The sequence below is a fragment of the Athene noctua genome, chromosome 2 (genome assembly GCF_965140245.1).
Source record: "Athene noctua chromosome 2, bAthNoc1.hap1.1, whole genome shotgun sequence".
NCBI lineage: Eukaryota > Metazoa > Chordata > Aves > Strigiformes > Strigidae > Athene > Athene noctua.
This window is the reverse complement of record NC_134038.1, coordinates 118,211,935-118,231,604: the sequence shown is the minus strand read 5'-3', so window position 1 is coordinate 118,231,604 and position 19,670 is coordinate 118,211,935. Positions and strand designations below refer to the sequence as shown.

Here is a 19,670-nt window from a genome sequence, read left to right as displayed (position 1 = left end):
TTTTCATGTAAACTTCACTGATAGGAGGTAATAAAACTTTATGCAGGTTTTATTAATTATTTTTCTTTATCATCATAAACGGAGCACACTGAACTTGCATAGGAAAATATAATAAATAGTCCCAATGTACTAAATAAAGTAATAAGGTTAATTTCTTTCCTGCTGTCAGTAAATTCATGTTAGCAGTCTCTCGTCAGCTTGACATCAATTAATGATTTTAATTCCAGACTCTTGTCACAGTACTCACCACCCTTTCGACTAATTAAAATGGATGATGCATGATGAAGGGAAAACACAAGACTTCTGTTCTTGTTGTAACATTTCTATTCATTAGTATACTTTTACAACAAAGGGCTTGTGGCTTTAATGGTGCTACAGAAAGATGAAGAGAAGTTTATTATATGTTGGAGATAAAGACCCTTATACCCTTAGGAAACATATAATACAGGAAGCGTTTTATGGAATGACCAAATCCTTCAGGAAAAAAATATCGATGTTATTTTAACTACTAATGAACAGACAGAATGTTTCACTCAAAACTTAGGAAAAATCATTACGTGAACAACACCCACTGAAATCATAGTCTTGTTTACACTCACACAAAAAATGCTGTCAGCCTACTAAATGATCTCCAAACGTAACAGCAAATCTGCCCGTACAGAGACAAATGCCTGACCCACCTCCCCAGCCAGCATCCTTGTAAGACCAAGACCCTCAGTCACCTCTCCTGCTCTTTCTGCCATAGTCCAGCAGCTGTAGCCGCATTGCCTCCTACATCCAACCATGCAAAGCATCACCCCAGTGTCCACTAGAAAAAGTGTTTGCCCCCCCCACTGACAGCCAGGCGTTAAGGTTTGCTCTGCTGTACAAAGCCCTGGAGGAGTTTCCATCTGGGCACACGGTCATGGAGGGCTGCAAGCCCCTGCCCAGGGAGCCAGGCCAGCAGCTCCCCATCCCAGCCCCAGCCCCACCTGTGCCTGCACCTGGGACACCTGCATGGGCACGGAGAGCAGTAACAGCGGAATTAGGTACAGCTAATTCCCTCTGAGACCTAAGGGAACAAAAGGTTATGATTTCCAAACTAGAAATGGGGGAAACAAGCAAAGAAGCAGGTTTCTGTTCCAGATGACAGCTATACACGGGAACATACGAAGTGTAGTACCGCTTTGCTGTGTGTTAATCATCTTCCAACAGGAATAGCACAGACTGGAATTGTATGGCTGCTTTTTCAGACCAGAGGAAGCCCCCGGCTCCAAAAGCCCCCACACGACTGCTCCGTCATCCTCCCAGTATTTTTGGAGCCTCTGTGACAGTGCTTCCACCAGTACAGCTCTTTAATTCTCTGCCAAAAGGTTTCTCCTTATCTTCTCAAGACTGATCCTTGCAACACAGGTGTTTAAGCACCTGATTTTGCATCCATTTCAGTAGAAGTTGAGGAAGAATACAATACTAAGATTAAAACACTTTAATCACAACCCAGAGATTTACAGAACATTAGTAAAGCTCTTAAGTCAGTGTATTAACCAGAGGAAATATCCTGTAGACTCTTCCTTCAAGAGGAGGAAGTGCCTCTAGAGGCAGATTAAAGCGTAAGCACTACTCGTCCATAGCTGGGATCACATACTCTGAATCATGAGATTACATTACAATTGGAACTTTCATCTCTTAGGCATTATCTAGCAGTGAACCATGCTGAATACAGCTGAATTTCTTGAAAACTTCACAAAGAAGCATGTTTATTTAATTCCTCCATTATCTACTATCCGGGTACAAATAGTAAAGTTGTTTGGGTTGGGAAGCACTTAATTTGCTAGAGGAAATCAGTCCAAGGCTGAAGACAGGGCCAGCACGCACGGCCTTGCCAGGCAGGTGTCAAGAACTGCACGTGCCCGAGCTGAAGAAGGGCAGAACACAGGCAAGGTTCCTGATTTGCTGAAGATTTATTTTGTAATGAACACAGCTGCAGAGGAAAAAAAAAACCCAACACAGAAAAACCTCAAACAATGAGACAAAAAAAAATAATCCAAGGAAAAAATCCATCGGTGAAAGAGGGAGAGACGAAGGCATCAGAACCTGCTGTTACAGCAGTGTCTCTCTCCAGTAAGGACCATCAATAAAAAGCAGAAGACAAAAGCAGTAGGTTTTCTGAACAGTTTTGTCTTCACATCTCCTAAGAAAGAGACTATCCTACAGGGTCTTGAAGAAGTCAGAAAATATTTCAGGGCAATCAGGTTGCAGGATACTGATGGATACATTGGCTGCATACTGAGAAAACCCTATCCTGGGAGCCCATTGGAAGCCAGATGTAGAGAGTTTCTAAACTGGAAAGGTCTGTGGACTTCTAAAGGCTTAGATCCAGTAGCACAGCATTAGGTGACCATCATGAAAACTGTTACAATTGGGTTGTAACACTAACTCCTCTTGGTCATTGATGAAAATTTTAAGATCTAGTTTTAAGTCTGTCCTACAAAGCAACACTGTGCAGGACTATAAGTAGTTTGAAGCATCTCTGAAAGCTCAAGATATGCCATGCATCTCCAATCTGTAAAATCCACAACATTACGCTAAGGAAGATGGACCAACCACTGGTGTATCAGGAGACTCTGAAACTGACAGAAGTCCTTCTATAAAAAAACCATGAAGGGTCCAGGGCTGTTTTCTCAGACTGTCCAAGTGACTGTAGCATCTAAGTGGTACCTAGTTATAGTAGTCCAGTGATGGACAAGATGACAGTATGGTAAAAGAGGGGCTCCAGGTTAGCATATATATAAAACAGGTATAATCTGGCACAGGAATAGAGCTAATTGAATTTAGGTTTTATCTGACTTCCTCAAGACTCTGTACTTTCTTAGGAGACGCAAGGCCAAGTTCAGAAAACCTGCCTTAAGGTTTTGATTGGTGCCATTGCTTGGGAGAAGCAGCCTTTCTAACAGCACACAAGAACCCATCTCGATTTTCAGATCAGTTCTTGGCAGATACTCAAGGATAATGCAAGCAGACTTCTTTTTCTGGAATAAACTGGTGTTAAAGAATATTGACATGGGGACAATATCCTATGGCCTTGGATGAACTGCTCATCCAACATTTGGAGAACTTACAAATAGCAAGCATTTTACAGCAATTTTGGTAAGCTTGGTGGGTGGTCTCCTCAGATGATGCTCCTAATTGTTCCAGTATTCTATTTCATTGAAAGCTGCCTGTATTTTCAACTAGATTACTTCATTTTCTGTTCAAGATTACTTTAAGATTGTCAGTAAACACGTACCCTATACAGCATAAGAGATATGCTCCTTAATAAGAAACTAGTATGTTTATAAAAGCATTTTATTCAATGATAAATTGAAGAACATTAATTTGCTTATTTGTCTCAATCAATGTGAACACTATTTTTAAGATTTTAAAGAAAATACTATTGTAAGCACAATACTATTAAAATTATCAAGGCAAGGCATAATAATTACATAAAATTGTGGGCATGATTGATTTCTTAATGGACCATTCACTTGTTCTCTGACCCCCTAAGGATTTTTGCTCCTAGCCTCTCATACACAGTAAATTCATTAAATCCAACCTATTTCCCCAAAGTATTGCATCATTATAGAGGTATATAGTATCAAATACCAAGTAAAATAGAACAAGTGAATTGTACTGCTAAAAACATTGAGGAGGAAAAAAAAAAAAGAAAAAAAAGTTAAAATAGCAGCCATTATGAACCAACACTGACAGTAACATTTTACTCTGTCTCCTAGTAAGCATTTTGAGGGATTATTCAGTTCATTTGCAAGATTCATTAATAGCATGTATCTAACATCATTATTTTACAGGATCAAAAGGAAACTCTCTGCAATCTAACTGCAAAAATATTTAGTCTCTGTGGACCAAATCAACATGTGAATTTTTCAGAAACATAAGGAAGCACCTCACACATTTGGTTGCTATTTTATTGTCTTTTATTAGTTGTACATGCCACTACCCCAAAGAACTTGCAATCTCTTATAGACATAATATGAAGGAAAGCAAATACATAGTTAGGGAAAGAGAGTAATGGGAGGAGGAAGACCCATGTTATGATAACATCAAGCTGTTACGAAGTTCTGGCACATGCATTTTCTGCAGTTTCAGTGACACATAAATTGGTTTTATGACACATGAGGAGTGAGATTCCAGGAAAGATTCAAATTGGTTAGCATAACTTGATGGACAGGGATCAGGAATTTGCTCCATGCATTGAGGGCTACACAAATAGTTTCATAATTCTACCTTGGTACCCAGCGTGACTATTGCAACCTCTCTTACATCACCACATGGACAGTCTATACTCTCACCATTCTTACTGAGAGAGACAGAGAGACACAGAGAGACAAAGAGAGAGAATGAAGAGAGAGAAAACGTTACTAACTTAAACCTCAAGTCTTTCTTCTTTGAATAAATGTTTATGGCTGAATTTCTGGGGATCTAATGTTACTAAGAAACCCTCTATGCTGGGCAAGCCTGGATTCAGCAGAGCGTATTAAGCCAGGGATCAGCACTGTGCACGTGTGCCTAACCTTCCCCCTGCCCTGAGCTGGCTGGAGCGACAGAGGCAGCTTTCAATGGCTCTGCACCCCTGGCATGAGTTTATCCACAAAGTGGTTGGTCTGCCCATGAAAAGGGAAGTTGCCTGTACAACACCCTCATATCCAAAATAACTGATTTCCTTCAGTTCCAGTATTCCCCTTTACCATTTAATCTGAAAGCACATTACTCTTAAAAACAGGAACAAATTTAACAACCCTGATTCACTTTTGTTAAAAAAGAGAAAATAAGAAACAATTAGACAAATAAAAAACAACCTATCACTGTGATACAGCCACCCTGAACTGTCAGAATGGATAAAGACATGAATAAATTTTTACATCAATTTATGCTAGTATATCTGTTAAAGAGTAAAAAATTTCCCATAATGTAATCCAAACAGATGGTCACAAATGATAAAGTCTCTGCAGTTTAACAAGTTAATGCTGATCTTCATTAATAAATGTATACCCCTATCCTGCCTTAACTGTAATGCAAATCACTCAAAAGAACTGAAAGCAAACCATTTTAGGTTTAACTGAGGAGACTACACAAGAGTTACTGTGGTTCTGCTATTCCAGTGAGCTCTTAAGCTGATGAAGCCATTGTTTATAAACTGCTGTTCTTACCTGCAGAAGACCAAGGGACACAGACATGATGGTTAAATGGATCATTAGGACTAACTAGTCATACCTCCCTTCATAGTTCCCACGTCAACCCTCAATTTATGGCTGAGCTATATAGCATAATTTTTAGATAAATCATTCCAATTCATAGTTCACTTTCATTGCTAAATGTGTCTGAAACTATTTAACATTCAAGATTCAAATTTTGTAACCGTTTAAAGTTTGTCTCTTTACTGAAGAGCTGTCTACTCAAAGAGGTAAACATCCCCAAATACTATCTAATTTACAACCTAAGCTTTCCAAGTTTTGATTAAATTGATATAAGAGACATCAGAGTCTGGCCCCAAATATCTAGGGCTACAAGAGACAGGATGAAAAGTAGATCAGAAAGATCGAGAAGAGCATATGACAAAGATATTATATAGGCTTTTAATGTTAAAGGAAGCTGACAAGGAAAAATAGAGGTACTCACCACTCATTTTTAAAATTAGCAGTTTAATATACATATCATTCCATAAACAGACTGCATGACACATAAATAGACTGAACTCCAGTGACAAATAACTGGTAAGTATAACTTTTAGGTTCTTTCTAAATATATCAATGAAAAAAATAGGTATGCGGTATGCAAGACTAAAGAAAAATACAAAACATACTTCATTCTATATAAATATTTGTTTTCTGAAAATGTCAATAAAATCAGTTATAGAATATATAGGGAAAACATTTCATTTTATTACTTCAGTCTCCTCAATAAGGGAAGGAGGCTCTGGGTCTGTAAAAGATGCTTATTGCAGCCAAAGAAGCTGTTGATACTTATGTCCAAAATAAATCCAGCTTTGTCTTGTTATTTAAAATATATAAACATATCGACATTTGGGAATTTTCATCAGTGAAAATTGAACTTCAGTTATTTAATTTAAAAAACAAACTCTCTCTATCAAGGTTTAAGCAAATACTGAAGTCTACCTCTCCTGTTCTTGCTTCATTCGTATTCTCTCCTCTTCTGAAGTAAGAGCTTCCTGCACTTTTATTTTACCAGTTTTCTCACTCTTGTCATCTTTGCGATGTTTGCCAAACCTGTTAATAACACACAAAAAAAGAATCTAACTTGTGAAATGAACAAAACTGTATTTTCCTTTTCCTATGAAAAAGTGAGTCCTCCAAGAAGGGCTGTTTGGAAACCAGGAAGGGGAAGTGCGAAGACCTCAGAATCTCAATTTTTAATATTCTCAGGCTGCTTTCAGTTTTTTTGCATAGGTTTTTGGGTTTTTTTTACTTTATTTTTACTTCACTCCTCTTAAAAGTTTATAGAATTCCTCACTAAAGAACAGCACCACAACAAAAAAATAACAAGACCACATTCATTTTTTTCTGCCAGGATTTTGGGGTCAATATTCTTAAATACAGTCAAACAATGTTTTCAAAATTATTCAACACTATCACTGCCAAAGAATGCAACTCAAGTTTACATTAAAGTGAAGACTTTCAGGTACGAACTGCAAGAGACACAGTGCTGTATGTCTGACAAGTGCCCAGAACAGTACCACCCTCTACACCCACCCCACAAGAGCAGTTTCACCACATAGTGGATGCCATCCGAAAATGCAAATTTATTATTTTTCAGCACCAAGTTTTTTTAAAACTTTATTACTTATGACTCTTTTCCCCCATGGGTGAGTGGATGGAAGGAGCTGGCTGGGTTGTCCCAGATAGAGCAGGATGCTGCCAACCCAGTGTTTTCCCTCTTCATGTCTCCTCTTCCCCTCTCGGCTACATTTCAAATATTTCAGGTTTCTTCCATATTTGCACATTCCACTGTCTCCTTTTAAACTTTCAGGGAGAGCACAGTTTGGCATTTGAGATACTCAGTTATTATTAGGACAAAATTGTGTGTATTTGTTAGATATTTCAGACCTACTCTGAAAGGAATGACTTTTGTATAGAGTGAACTAAACAAACACTTAAATATAGCCCTTAAATACATCTAAAGTTTAGATGACAATTTTCTATTTAAGGCAGAAGGGATAAGACATATCTATTAAACAGTATCTTATTATAACACATACCTATTAAACATGGGATCAATTATCATACCAAAAGCAGCAAGAATTTTACTTTTTTTTAATCAAAAGCTCAGATGAGAGCAGACTGACACCTGTAGCACTTCACACCCAGGTTCACATTAAAAATGAAATGAAAGTGCTGAAACATGCCAAGTCCAGCAATGGTGAAGACTGGACACTGCAAATGCTCACAAACACTGAACTAAACCACAGAGTGTTCTCTAAAAATTTCTTCTGACCCACAAATGTAAACTGTTTGAAATATTTAGAGTCCTCCAGGCATTTATAATATTTTCCCTTTTGCTCCTGTTGATTCTAGTACAAAACCACTGTGTGGGTTGAAGACATACCACACAGTGACCCTGCACAATGCTTAATTTCTAGCCACTCAGTCAAGAGATATTATACTGTGTAACCATATTTGTAGCTCTTAGGGCAGCTGTTTAAAAACACAACAGAAAAATACAGTTTAGCAGCCTGTATACAAACTTTAAACTGCATGGCTGTTCTCCACAGTTCCCAGATTGATCATTTCCAAAGTACTTCAGGATCTGAAAACTAAAACTGTTCATAAATAATAATAATAATCTGAAAAGGGAAAGGCAGGGGACATGATAGGGTTAAAAAACACAAAAGAGGACATGAAGTTAAAGCCTCTGATTTTATAATATATGTAAAGCTGACATACTTCAGTAACTAGAAAGACCAGCATATATCTTTTAGAACATCCACCTATTTATTATAGAGTAGTCAAAACCATTATACAAAACATTTACATATATGACACAAGAGCTTCAAATCAAGTACTGGATGTCGTACACCAGACAAAAGAGAATGGTTAATTTAAGATAGCCCTAAATCCTCTAGCCAAGAGAGGAGTTTTGGCAGAAAAACAGTGGAACTGAGCCATTTTACCCTGATACACAGAGAGTGTTGGGGGTGGCAGGGGTCTGACTGACAGAACACACAGAGCTGCAGGGAGACACAAAACATATGTGGTACTGTAGCACAGCATCTCCGGGATGCTCCTGTTTGGTTGTGTCTCCTGTCCTTCCTTGACCCATTCAAAATGTTAGGCAAAGCAAAGGAACCAAATTCTGGATTAGCCAGTTTATTTTTGAAAAAGAACTAGTGGTTAAAAAAAAGAGAAAAAAATAGATAAAACTGAATTAGTTAGTACCCATTGGGTTTTGGCAACAAAACAGAATTCAGAATTTCTAACACCATAAATCAATTAATTGCAAGTATGAACAGAAATATATTGATTTTTTTATTAGCAAAAATAAAGGACACAGGAAATTTCTAATAATCCTTATAAACTATCTAGTAAATGTCTGGTCAGGGTGCATGATTGTGATAAGAGCATTTCTAATGTTAACATGTAACGCAAACCTAGCAAAAACTGATGGTTTGAGTGTCCAGATCCAACCGTCCAAGTCCAGGACACACCACGCTCGTGCTGCGTTTCAGCCGAGGCAGAGGTAGGTTTACCGCACAGCAAGCGCTTGGAGCATCAGGAGGGTTCCATTTGCTTTGACTCATGAGGAAGCTGTGGCAACAATCCTTCTCTTTCAGGGTTTTCTTCCAATCATCTGGGAATGAACGTTCCTTCTGCCCTCGGGGACCATCCTGATAAGGTCTCCAGGAGACATCTCAGGTCCTTTTTCCCAGGCATTTCAAAGTGTGTCCATATTGTTCCCACTCTGACCGGAGACTTTCCAGTGCCCATCTCTGACAAGCTCTGTGGTCATTCCAGCAGTGGACAGCCTGGCAGAGTATGAACCATGGTGGTCTTGCAAAGTTGCCTTCTCTGGACTTTGTCACCCACAGAAGTGATATCTGCCATAATCACCACTGCCTGTAACAAGTTCAGCAACATTAACTGTGCTGTCCCTACACCTGAACCCAGAATAATCACCACCGTCCTTCCCCCTCCCTGATTGTGGCTTCATGTTTTTAACACCATCACCTTCACAGACAGCCTCTCCATGATACCCACAAGCCATGGAGCTGTAGAGCAGTTTGGAAACACACTGCCCTAAATCAATCTGGCTCTAAACAAATCTTCATGCTTTCAGCAAAACCTCTGGGCAAAAATATTTACAGATTCAAGATTTCTCTTTTTCACCGAGATTGCAAGTCTAACTGCATCTCTGTTAAGCTTCAGCTTACAATAGTAGAAGTAACGGACAAACAAAGGAAACACATTTTCCAGGCTCCACCAAGCACTTGAGAAATGTATTTAAAAGAACTGTTATGGGCATACATATGTAGACTCCTCCCCCCCTTTTATTTCTGTAGGACCAGTCAACACTCCCCACTCCAAACATCATTCAAAGGTTTTGGTTAGATTACTCTTGCTAACAATAAATGCATTTGCTATTTATTTCCATTAAAAGTGTTTGCTCCATGAAGTATGATTTATAGTCATAATGAAACCCACAGCCCAAACAGTATCCTTTCCACCAAATTTATAACAGACATTTATAAATTATTTAACATTCATATTCAAACCAAGTTTAACCACGGAAGAGCAACATCCAGCAATACTAAGGCACACCAATGAAGTGATCTGTCAACACTCCCTTGACTGTACTGTGATGACTACACTGGTGTCAAGCTAATCAAAATCACCAGTCCTAATTTCCTCAGGTAGATGTTTCCTACTCTGATTCATGACTATTAAGAAAAACAGGACACTTAGAAATAAAAATAAGAGTATTGAGACCACTGAAATTCAGACTATGCAATATCCTTTCAAAATACCAAATGCACATCCCACAGCCACCCTACACTGTCTTCACAGTCATGGTAAAGCCCTTCCTGGCTTCTCTCCAGCGGCCCTTTGTAGTTGTGTGAGTCAGAAGAAGCAAAGTGTGGGTCAGGTCCCCTGAATTACTCCTGGTATCTAAAACACCCCAATGTGAATGCATCAGCCGGCGGAAAGATCTGGCTTACCTTTGCCAAAGTTTCACCTTCTTAAATGTGCAAGTTGTATAGACCCTGACTTGCCCCACAAACATCACTGTGTGCGAGTGACACCTTCCCCTCAACCCATCAGCATTTGCAGCACCGTGAAGCTTACTTCTTTGCTGCTCAGGTACTCGAAAGGAAGGGAAGATGGAATTGGGATGTATGCCCCATACATGACCCATGGCAACGTTGGAACCTTACTGTTTCTTCCATAATGTATATTACATTGAATGTCCTGGCACACCCACGCAATAACTTCCCCCACTGAAGCAACTGCTCACTTAATGATAACAACCTAAGGCTGGAAACTCCCAAAGTGCAATTGTTAACGCTATCTCCTTTATAAAATAGCAATCACCATCCATTTGTCCTGTGTCAGAGAGACTCCCGAGTTTTGCAAGAACATGGCCTTGAGGATACTGGCAAGTGATTGGATCCCAGCCCTCGCTGCTCACTTCATGGACACAGGAGCTGTTCACTGCTGCACACAGCTGGTTAGCGAGTGCCTGAAGCACCTGGAGATTCTCAGACACTTGTCTGAATTCATTCTCATGGCTGTGAGGCTGGCTGCTGGGATACTTGTTGCAGTTCTTACAAATGCAAATGAAACGACGACTTTCCTTCTGAAGCTGACATGAGAACTCCACCGCTCAGGATCTGTGCACAGCAATGCTCCTTGCATTAGTGAAAAGGAAGACAGCATTTAAAAACAAAGGTAAGAACTACTGTTGGAATTGAAAAACAAAACTGTGCAGAAAAGGAGCATCTGTGACACTGATGTTCAGACAGTCCTGGGAATCTAATTCCAAGCTCCTGTCATTTGCTAAATTCAGTGCCAACAATCTGACTGTGAGCTATAGAAGCCCTACCTAAATCGGTGCACAAGATACCAACGCACAGACACAAGCTACCGAATGATGTGCAGAAAAACTGCATACTCTATTGCCTCACATAATTAACATATTAATCATGAAAAAAGATGTGATGCTAGACCTTGAGCTACACCAGATACTGTGGAGCACCTGCAGTTATAGCAGCACAGCACTGACCTGTGGCCATCACTTTCCCCAGTCTATTCTTAGAAGCAGAGCGCAGAATCATGGTGGAAAACAAAGAGCAAAAGAAAGTGCAAATTTTCCTCCAAACCCCAAATCATAAAAAAAAAATTACCTGTCTGTTCATAAATATATTCTTTCATAGACATAGCTTAATACTTCTTTAAGGTCACATACTGTATAGTTGTGGAGTAATCTCTTTATAATAGTAACACTACCTCACGTAACAGCTAGTTTATTCAGTAGCTCTGTCTTCTAAACCCTGTTAAAAAAATACAGCTAAAAATTGGTTTCATTTTATTTTGTAACTGCATAAGCAAAAGCTTGAAGAAAAAACTTTTACAACTAATTGAAATACAGGTTGTATATTAAAAATACCCTGTCTATCCAAGACTGTGAGAATTGATGAAAGACTGCAGCTGAAATCTTGTTCACTCTCATTGCCAAGAGACTCCAGGGTTCTACTTTATTTATAGCTTCTTAGTTCTCCTTTCACATTAAGGGTTAGAGAAAGTTGCAAGATAAGTGTAAATGCTCAGTCATATTCACACATCCACAGACTTAATCCCCAAATTCAGCAACAATAGCAATCACAGTAAGTGAAGAAAATAAAAAAATATAAGAGGACCATTTTTCAAAAGTATGAGCTCTAGAATAGAACAGCCAAGTCATATCAGAGGAAAGGACCATCCTCACACCTTGTGATACTAGCTTGTTACATTATTATTAATAAAAAGACGAGAACACAGACCTATATGCCCGAAGCTTGACCCTCAAATACGAAACCCCATGAACTCTGGAAAATTACATCAAGCTAAAATGCATACACAAACCTCTCTGTCAGTCCCTAGCTGGCTTACTTTCAAGCTTACTTGCTTGAATGACTGTCACTAACCTGGAGGTGACGTAATCCAAAACCTATCACACTCAACAGAGAGGCACTGACTAGCGCCTTCAGAGGCTTTGGGCCAATGCATCAGAGCAACTAAACAGTATGAGACTCAACAGAGAAGACAGTGTAGCAGAACATTTAGAGAATAAGCTCAAGCTACAGTATGATCCCATATATATAAAATATGTGAAATGAATATAAAATACACATGTAGACATAAAGAACATGTAAATGATTTTGCATAAATATATAGACAGAACAAATGAAGGAGGATGTATGAGTAGTAGCAACAGAAATTCCACATTTACAACTTATCTCAAAAATATCTTCGGTTTAAAAGCATATATATCAGCACCTTGATATGACAAAAATAATATACATAGTATCTGCTAAATGGATTTTACTCTGATGTGTTACTGATGAGATCATTGTCGTCTGCCAAATCATCTGCCTATTTCATTAGAATAAAGAGCTATAGAAGAAACATGCATTAGTTGATTAATGAAAAAAACACAAAAATTGATTGAGACAAAAGTTCAGTAGCATTATGTTCCTTAACAGAAAAAAGACCATCATTAAAAATTAACAAATGGTTAAGTGTCTTGAGCTATTCTATCAGTGCTCTGTCTTCAAGGCATGCTCTTTTCCCCATAGTACCAAACAGTATTCACACACACCCCCACCTCCTAACACTACTCAAAAGATTTTGCAATGATTTCTGTAATCTTTTTCACCCTGCTGTATCAGCAAAATCATAAGATTTATATTTCAAAAGATTACTGTGACACACAAAAACATTCTGTTGCTAAAAAAACCCTTAATAAGCATAAACAAGGGTTCAGCACAGCGCACAAACAAAAATCACCCTGGTTAGTGATGACTTGAGGGTTTACAAGCCTTCACTCTGAAGCAAAACTGTGCAAGCGCTATTTTTAAAAATATGCTTGTAAGTGCAAACATTTACATATTTGTAATAGATTTCTAGAAATAGCCAGTTATCACATCTAATCAAATCAGTAAATCAAATTCTGCTTGTTAGGAGGGAGTGGAATGACTGCTAGAGTGACAGCAGCAGCACTATCCTGACATGATGATACAGGAGCACTGATGCACAGGCAGCAGGAGCAAGGCACCTTGGTGTAGGAGCTTGTGGGCATAGTTATAATGGATGTTTATAACTTTTCATTTTCCAAGGGTTTCCTTGTCTATATTAAAACTGATGAAGCAGCATTCCTTTGGATGCAACATTCAGCAGAAGACTCCTGCCAGGAGTGTTTCTGGAGAACTCTGCTGTCCCAAACGAAGAAAAATACATTACGAAAGGACATAGGTAACTCATGAAAATGGAGAATACCTCTGAAAAGGTACACTGTACCTTGTCAGAGCCATGAAGTTTGCCTTCAAGCAATAAAGAAACTCACGTGCTCAGCCATGAATACAGAAATTTAAAGCAGGAGAACCAAAGTGGTTATCACTCCAAAACATCATCCCTCTCTGAAGTTGCCACCCTGTGCAAAAGTGCTGTAAATCACATGAAGGTTTTCTGTGTTATATTCACACATTTTCTCCCAACAGCCTCTGCCTCACTTTCCAAACATTAAGAACCATTTTCCATCACTACTGAAGTGGGGATTCTAGTACATCTCACCAAACTAAGGCTACTCAAGACCAACAGCCAGGACGGCACATAAATCACAATACTTCATGTGCAACATCACCGGTGATTCCCACAACAACTTTCTGGAAAGAAGTGGAAACAACATATGGGACCAGACACCGTTTCCAGCCACTGAAGCTTAATCTGCCTGTCTTTGTGAGTCAGTATCCCAACTTCACAGAAAATGGGTACAACGCCAAACCAAGAGACATGTCATGAGGTTTCATTCAATTATTTTCATAAACAGTTTTGATAACATTTCCCGAAAGGCATGACACAACAGGCAGAATATTATTCACACCAAGTCGTTTTCTTTTCACAACTTAAGCATTTGTAATATTTACTTCTAGCATAAAATGGTGGAACTTTTAAAAACAGATTTCTTTTAAGGAGAGACCATCTGTTTGCAAATTTCTAAACAGAAGATAATCTTGCATTGCTACTCATGATCGCCTAAAGCTAGCTGGAGCCACTGACACCTCCAATAAATAAATAAATAGATAAATAAATTAATTTAAAAAAAGGGAAAAAAACCCTAACAACTAATCCAAACTGCCGTTTAAAAATGGGATGAGAAGGTAAAAGGAAGTAGGGATAATTTTACAGTGATCATATTGGAAAGACAGCAGCAAGTCAGCAAACAGACAAGAGATTCTTCTCTTGTATGGCCAAATCAACACAGTAAGCAATACCACAATGTACTAAAAGTCACCATAAATAACTCATTTTCATGGTGGTCAGCCAAAACCTGTTAAACTGTGGATTGTGGCATCCCTGAAGGAATTGGGAATAAAAAAGAAAGCTTCTGCTTAGATGCGACTGTGTTAGCAATCATCAATGATGGGAGCAACCACAGAAGCAGTATATGACATTTTAATGGATTGTTTCATAACAGTCTAAGCATTATAAAGTTTGCTTGTGTGGCAAAAACTCTTTAATGTTGTGTATGCATTCAAAAAAGAGAGCGGTTATTGACCACAAAGTTACTTGCCCCAAGATTAAATTTGATACACTAAGTGTGTGCTATTTGTCATTGAAGAAAGTAGCTCATACATGTGACACAGCCAAGCTAATTCAGTCTTTTAATAGATAATATAATCTTAATGGGCAACATATCCTTTCATTACTGTCATTTAATGCACTTACAAATGCTTTTGTCCCCCCTCTCAGACAGAATTTGTCCATCAAGACTGCAGTGCCCTGTTAGGTAATTCAGTACTGGGCAGTAAGATGCTAAACAGTAATTGAAAAACTGTAAATGCAAATTGCAAAAAAATAAAATCTCATTTACAAAGTAAAAAGCAGGCTCCTGAAAAAGTCTGAGTGAAGGCCTCCAGTATATCAACTTGTCTTCCACAGACTACATACATAAAAGCAGGCATACAACCCTCTACTTTGAAAAACATAATACCATATATAGGAATAAGAAAAACTTCCCAAATTCTAAGCATCAACAGCAGCCTACTATTAACAGGTGTCTGACTGTCTGAAGTACAGTGGAGTTATTCTTCTACAACACAAGCAATTTTTCTGAGTCAGGGTAAAATGCTCCTTCCCAGTGCACTGGGTGCCAAGTCCAGCCAACTGTCTCTTGCTCACACTGTACCAAGCAGGTCACAAAACCTTACCTCAGCATTCCCCACCTGACAACTGCTGCCCTGCAACCATGCAAGGGCACAGGCTCACTTCTGTTGGTGCATTTGTCACACTCTACACATCAGTTTATAAATTGTGGACCAATTTAGGTATTAATAATACTACATTGTATGCCTCTAATTACCAGTGTCCACTAAGTGCTTAGTTTAGAGAAAGCATTTAAACCATGGCCACTCTTCAACATGTTCTCTCTACAACTATACTTCTAATTCCTGCCCTGTTCATTTTAATGCATTATTGTTTCAAAATACAATGCTTGAAAATTGCAAATTACGTCTGGCTCAAGGGCTGATTATGAGAAATACTCGCACTTCTGCCTCTGCGTGAATAACTCTGATAATAATGAGAGATTGATTGAGCTCCAAGAAGTCCAAATGATGAGAATGGTCAATTTGAACATTTCTATTAGCTTCTTTTGTTAAATCTAACACTTTGCCAGGCCAGAGACAAATACTGCATCTGGTTACCATGATTTTTTCCAACCCTGCAGAAGTGCAATTTAGAAAATGGGTACTGGTCTAAAGGCAGACCTTATAAGAAATGCTAATGAAACATAAAAACCCACCCATTTTACTGGCACTCAAGAGATGAGGGGGGGGGAAAAAAAAGTTGCAAGGGGAATTTGCTTCAACACTTTCCTGGCAGAAAAGGAAAAAAACCCTCAGTAATACGGGAAGTCTTCACAACGCCATTTTACAGCTGAAATGCTTGCTTGCATATTTATGAGAATGGCCTGCCTACGTAAATGTGAGCTGCAACAAGAAAATCACTAAAGATGTTTACTAAGCACATGCAACAGGCAGAGAAATGAGGACACATATGTAATACACCAGCTAGTTAAACCAGGAAATTGCAGTAACATTATTCCAACAACTTAGTCTTGCAGTCTTGCAATTACACGGTATAAAATCAGCAAAAGTTAACACAGACACAACAAAGTTAATCTAACTACTTCCAGTTCATCTGGAACCTTTCAAAGATTAAAACTTCCCTACAGATCTCATTACCTCAAAATGTTAGTCAGTCAGCACTTCTTCTGTCAATTACTGAAAAACTTTGTCGATACACATCTCCTAGAAAATAACCTCTGTAGGGAAAACTAAGCAATAGGTGATGTCTCTGTATCTTTAGCCTCATTCACATATTTATACATATGGGATCTAGGCAAAGCACAAACTATGTCCAGAAGAGGACAACAGACAGCACCACAGGATCTGTGGGAACAGTCTTAACCAAAATATCCTTAAAACCCAGACAAGTGCACAGCTGCTATTTTCTTCTCAGGGGATGCCTATAACACCAAACAGCATTTCCCCTTGCTGAGCTGCAGCACCCAAGTGCTGCTGGCTGTAGGTTACAGTTTAGGGTCTCCTGCCCCAGTCTGGGTTCCACAGTGCCAATTAAGCCTCCTTGGGGATAAAAAATAAACTTGAATTATAAAAATAAATAAATAATGCCAATAGGATACTTTTACAGGGTGCTCTAGAGCACAACTCAGTTAAGCTACACTGAATGCCCCTGCATCTACATTGTCATAAAAAACAGAGGGAAAAAAATAACAGGTACATTATTTTGAAAGTTTGCTACAGACAGGGCTAAGGCAGAGGACTTAGCCTGAGCCAAGGCTCTGGTTAGAATGGTTAATGCATGCTCATTCACATGCCACTGCTGGCTTCACATACCTCTGTCTATTCTATCAGCTGATATTCTGCCCTGTGGCATGAAAATTTAGTTTCCATACGCAGTATCTTCTGGGTGGAAAATTAAAAGCGAGACTTTGCACTGCAGCAGCACCACCGGAACAAACCATCTCTGGAGCGGATGCAACAAGACTCAGGTGCACCATCGCTGGGAAGTCAGTTTGGCAGCGAGTCCCCGCAGCAGCTGGTGCAGGGGCTTGCCCAGAGCTACCTTGGAGCCCTGGAGACACCTGGCATCCTGTAACTGCCAGTACTCAGAGCCTGAGCTGTCTTCATGGTAACTGCAGTTGAAATAACTATATCAATTATGATTTACACTGCTGACTATTTCAGGGCCAAGCTGGGAGTGGAGATTTATTTCAGACTGAAAAGGAATACAAACCAGGTCTTGCATGGGACTAATTACAGGCAAGACATGTGGGGTGGTGGGGATTTTTTTGGTTCCAGCCACCATACACACTCCTAGCTTCTAGCACAGAAGGTCACAGACTAGGACCAGCCCCATACACACTGACATTTTTGTTCTCATTCATACACACTGAGGCACTATAAGAAGTGAGTGGCTGAGCCTATATTTATTTAGAAACCCAGACAGATGATGTTTAAAATAAACCCAACCTTAACATCAAAGATATCCAGCTCCTGAGACATTCTTCTCCAAATGATATTGGCTCTGCTCGTACTTGGTGCTGCACACAGTATACAGCAATTATCATTGCCATCTTAATATTTCTTCTGAATATAGAGTGTAAAATAAATCTTTAAAACCCCCCACATACCGTTGAAAATGGCACTGAGTCTTCACATTTTGTTTATCTTACACAAGCAGTTTTCTCCCTTTTGCAGTTATAAAAGTCAACAGAATTAGCAAAGTATTTGGAGCTCCACAAATGATATCATGACTCCTAACAACTACAGATGATAATACTGTTGGTATCATTACCTGCTCAGAAACATCAGAAAAAAGAATCACTTTAACTGTAACACTACATCTGAAACTCCTGTTTGTGAAAGCACGTTCTGCTCTGAATTTCAGGACTTTAGCACTACAAGTTAAAGACAAAGATAGCATCTATAATAACACTGTGAAATATTTGACACTTATTTGTGGTATGCTGCTGTTGAAATGTGTAATAGCAATTCAACTTGCATTCTAAATACTGCTGGCACACCTGCTGTTGAATATGCTAGAAGCATTTGCAATCGGTATAAAAACATACTACTTTCATTATTGTGGTACTCAAAAATGCTGATACAGCTAAGATTCTAGATGCGTATTTGTTATTAAATCCTCTTTTACAGAACTTTTAGAGGTAATCCATAAACTTTGTTTCTGATCAGACATTTTCTTACCAAGTACTAACTATAACAGCATAGCAGAAAAAAGAAATCTACATATATTTTCAGTCACCCATCCATCCACCTTCAAACTAAAATCAACAGCAGCATCTGGAAGGTGTAGATAGCATATGTTTTTAGCATACAAATATTTCGTATTTCTACAACACAGGAAACATGACCGGACATCAAAGTCCCCGGAGATACTGGCATGGACAAGGTAATATCCCATTTTAAAAATGAGAAAACAGTTTCTCTTGAAAGCTTAAGCAACTTGCCAAACTCCAGGAGATTTCTGTATTGCAAGCACAAACAATGTAAGGACTAACTCTGCAGATTCCATTGACAAAGCCAGGTCTATGAAGTTTACGTATCTACTGAACTATCTATTTCTAACAGACGATTTCTATACCCATACAGAATTACCAACATACTTTCAACATATAATACAAATCCTTTAAAATAGCCATACCAGTAGTTTGCTATTATATTGAAATCAGTTAAGAACACCAAGTAGTTCCATGAAACCATACTTCTTTTTCATTTTAGGACTAGGCACTACAAGACTGATATCAAAAAAGTTCTGAAAAAAACGTTAAAATTTGTAGAAACTATGAATTTGCATTGGAAGAGATGCAAACATTTCAAAATTTCTTGTTAATCTCGTCAGCAGCTAGCCCAAATACACACTGTAAAACTAGTTCACAACTGAATGCATTCCAGCAGGGTCTATTTTACAAACATCTACAGCCTTTTCTTGCACTCCTGCTTATTGTAAGTTTGCACAGAAGCAGTAAAAGTTAATATGCAGTGGAACACTACATTAACTACTGAAATGTTATTGCACATCAAAAAGGTTTACTGCTACTTTGCAAACATGCTTACCTGAGTGCCATAAAATACCAACATAATGAGTCAAATCTACTGCAGTGCATTGCAATCAGGTCTTTGCACTTACAAAAGCAGCTCCTTGATACAAAAGTCTTTCTACACAATCTTTAAAAGACATTTTTGTATATGATACTACTACAAATTTTGTTAGTATTTTGAAATTAGGTAAATCCACCCCAAATCATCAGTAGCAGGACAAATTGCCCAAAATAGAATATAAACACACCATCCTCTGCACTTAAGCACAAAGGTAATGTCTCAA

At 38.6% G+C, this 19,670-nt stretch overlaps 1 protein-coding gene across 16 annotated transcripts in view; it reads right to left on the bottom strand.

Moving 5' to 3' along the window:
• The window catches only part of PARD3 (par-3 family cell polarity regulator), a 444,458-nt gene that overhangs the window by 112,688 nt on the left and 312,100 nt on the right, over window positions 1-19,670 (bottom strand). For 10 of the 16 annotated variants that reach the window (XR_012633185.1, XM_074899993.1, XM_074899991.1 and 7 more), the window contains one exon: window positions 6,150-6,260. The exons of 4 other annotated variants lie outside the window; for them this stretch is intronic. Coding sequence is in view for 11 of the 12 variants with exons in the window: in XM_074899993.1 (XP_074756094.1) it covers window positions 6,150-6,260 (111 nt within the window). In the remaining variant the exon portion in view is untranslated. Of the gene's footprint in view, window positions 1-4,016; window positions 4,334-6,149; window positions 6,261-8,063; window positions 9,105-19,670 lie in introns of those variants that run through there. 2 more of the 16 variants (XM_074900005.1, XM_074900006.1) reach the window with 2 other exon arrangements.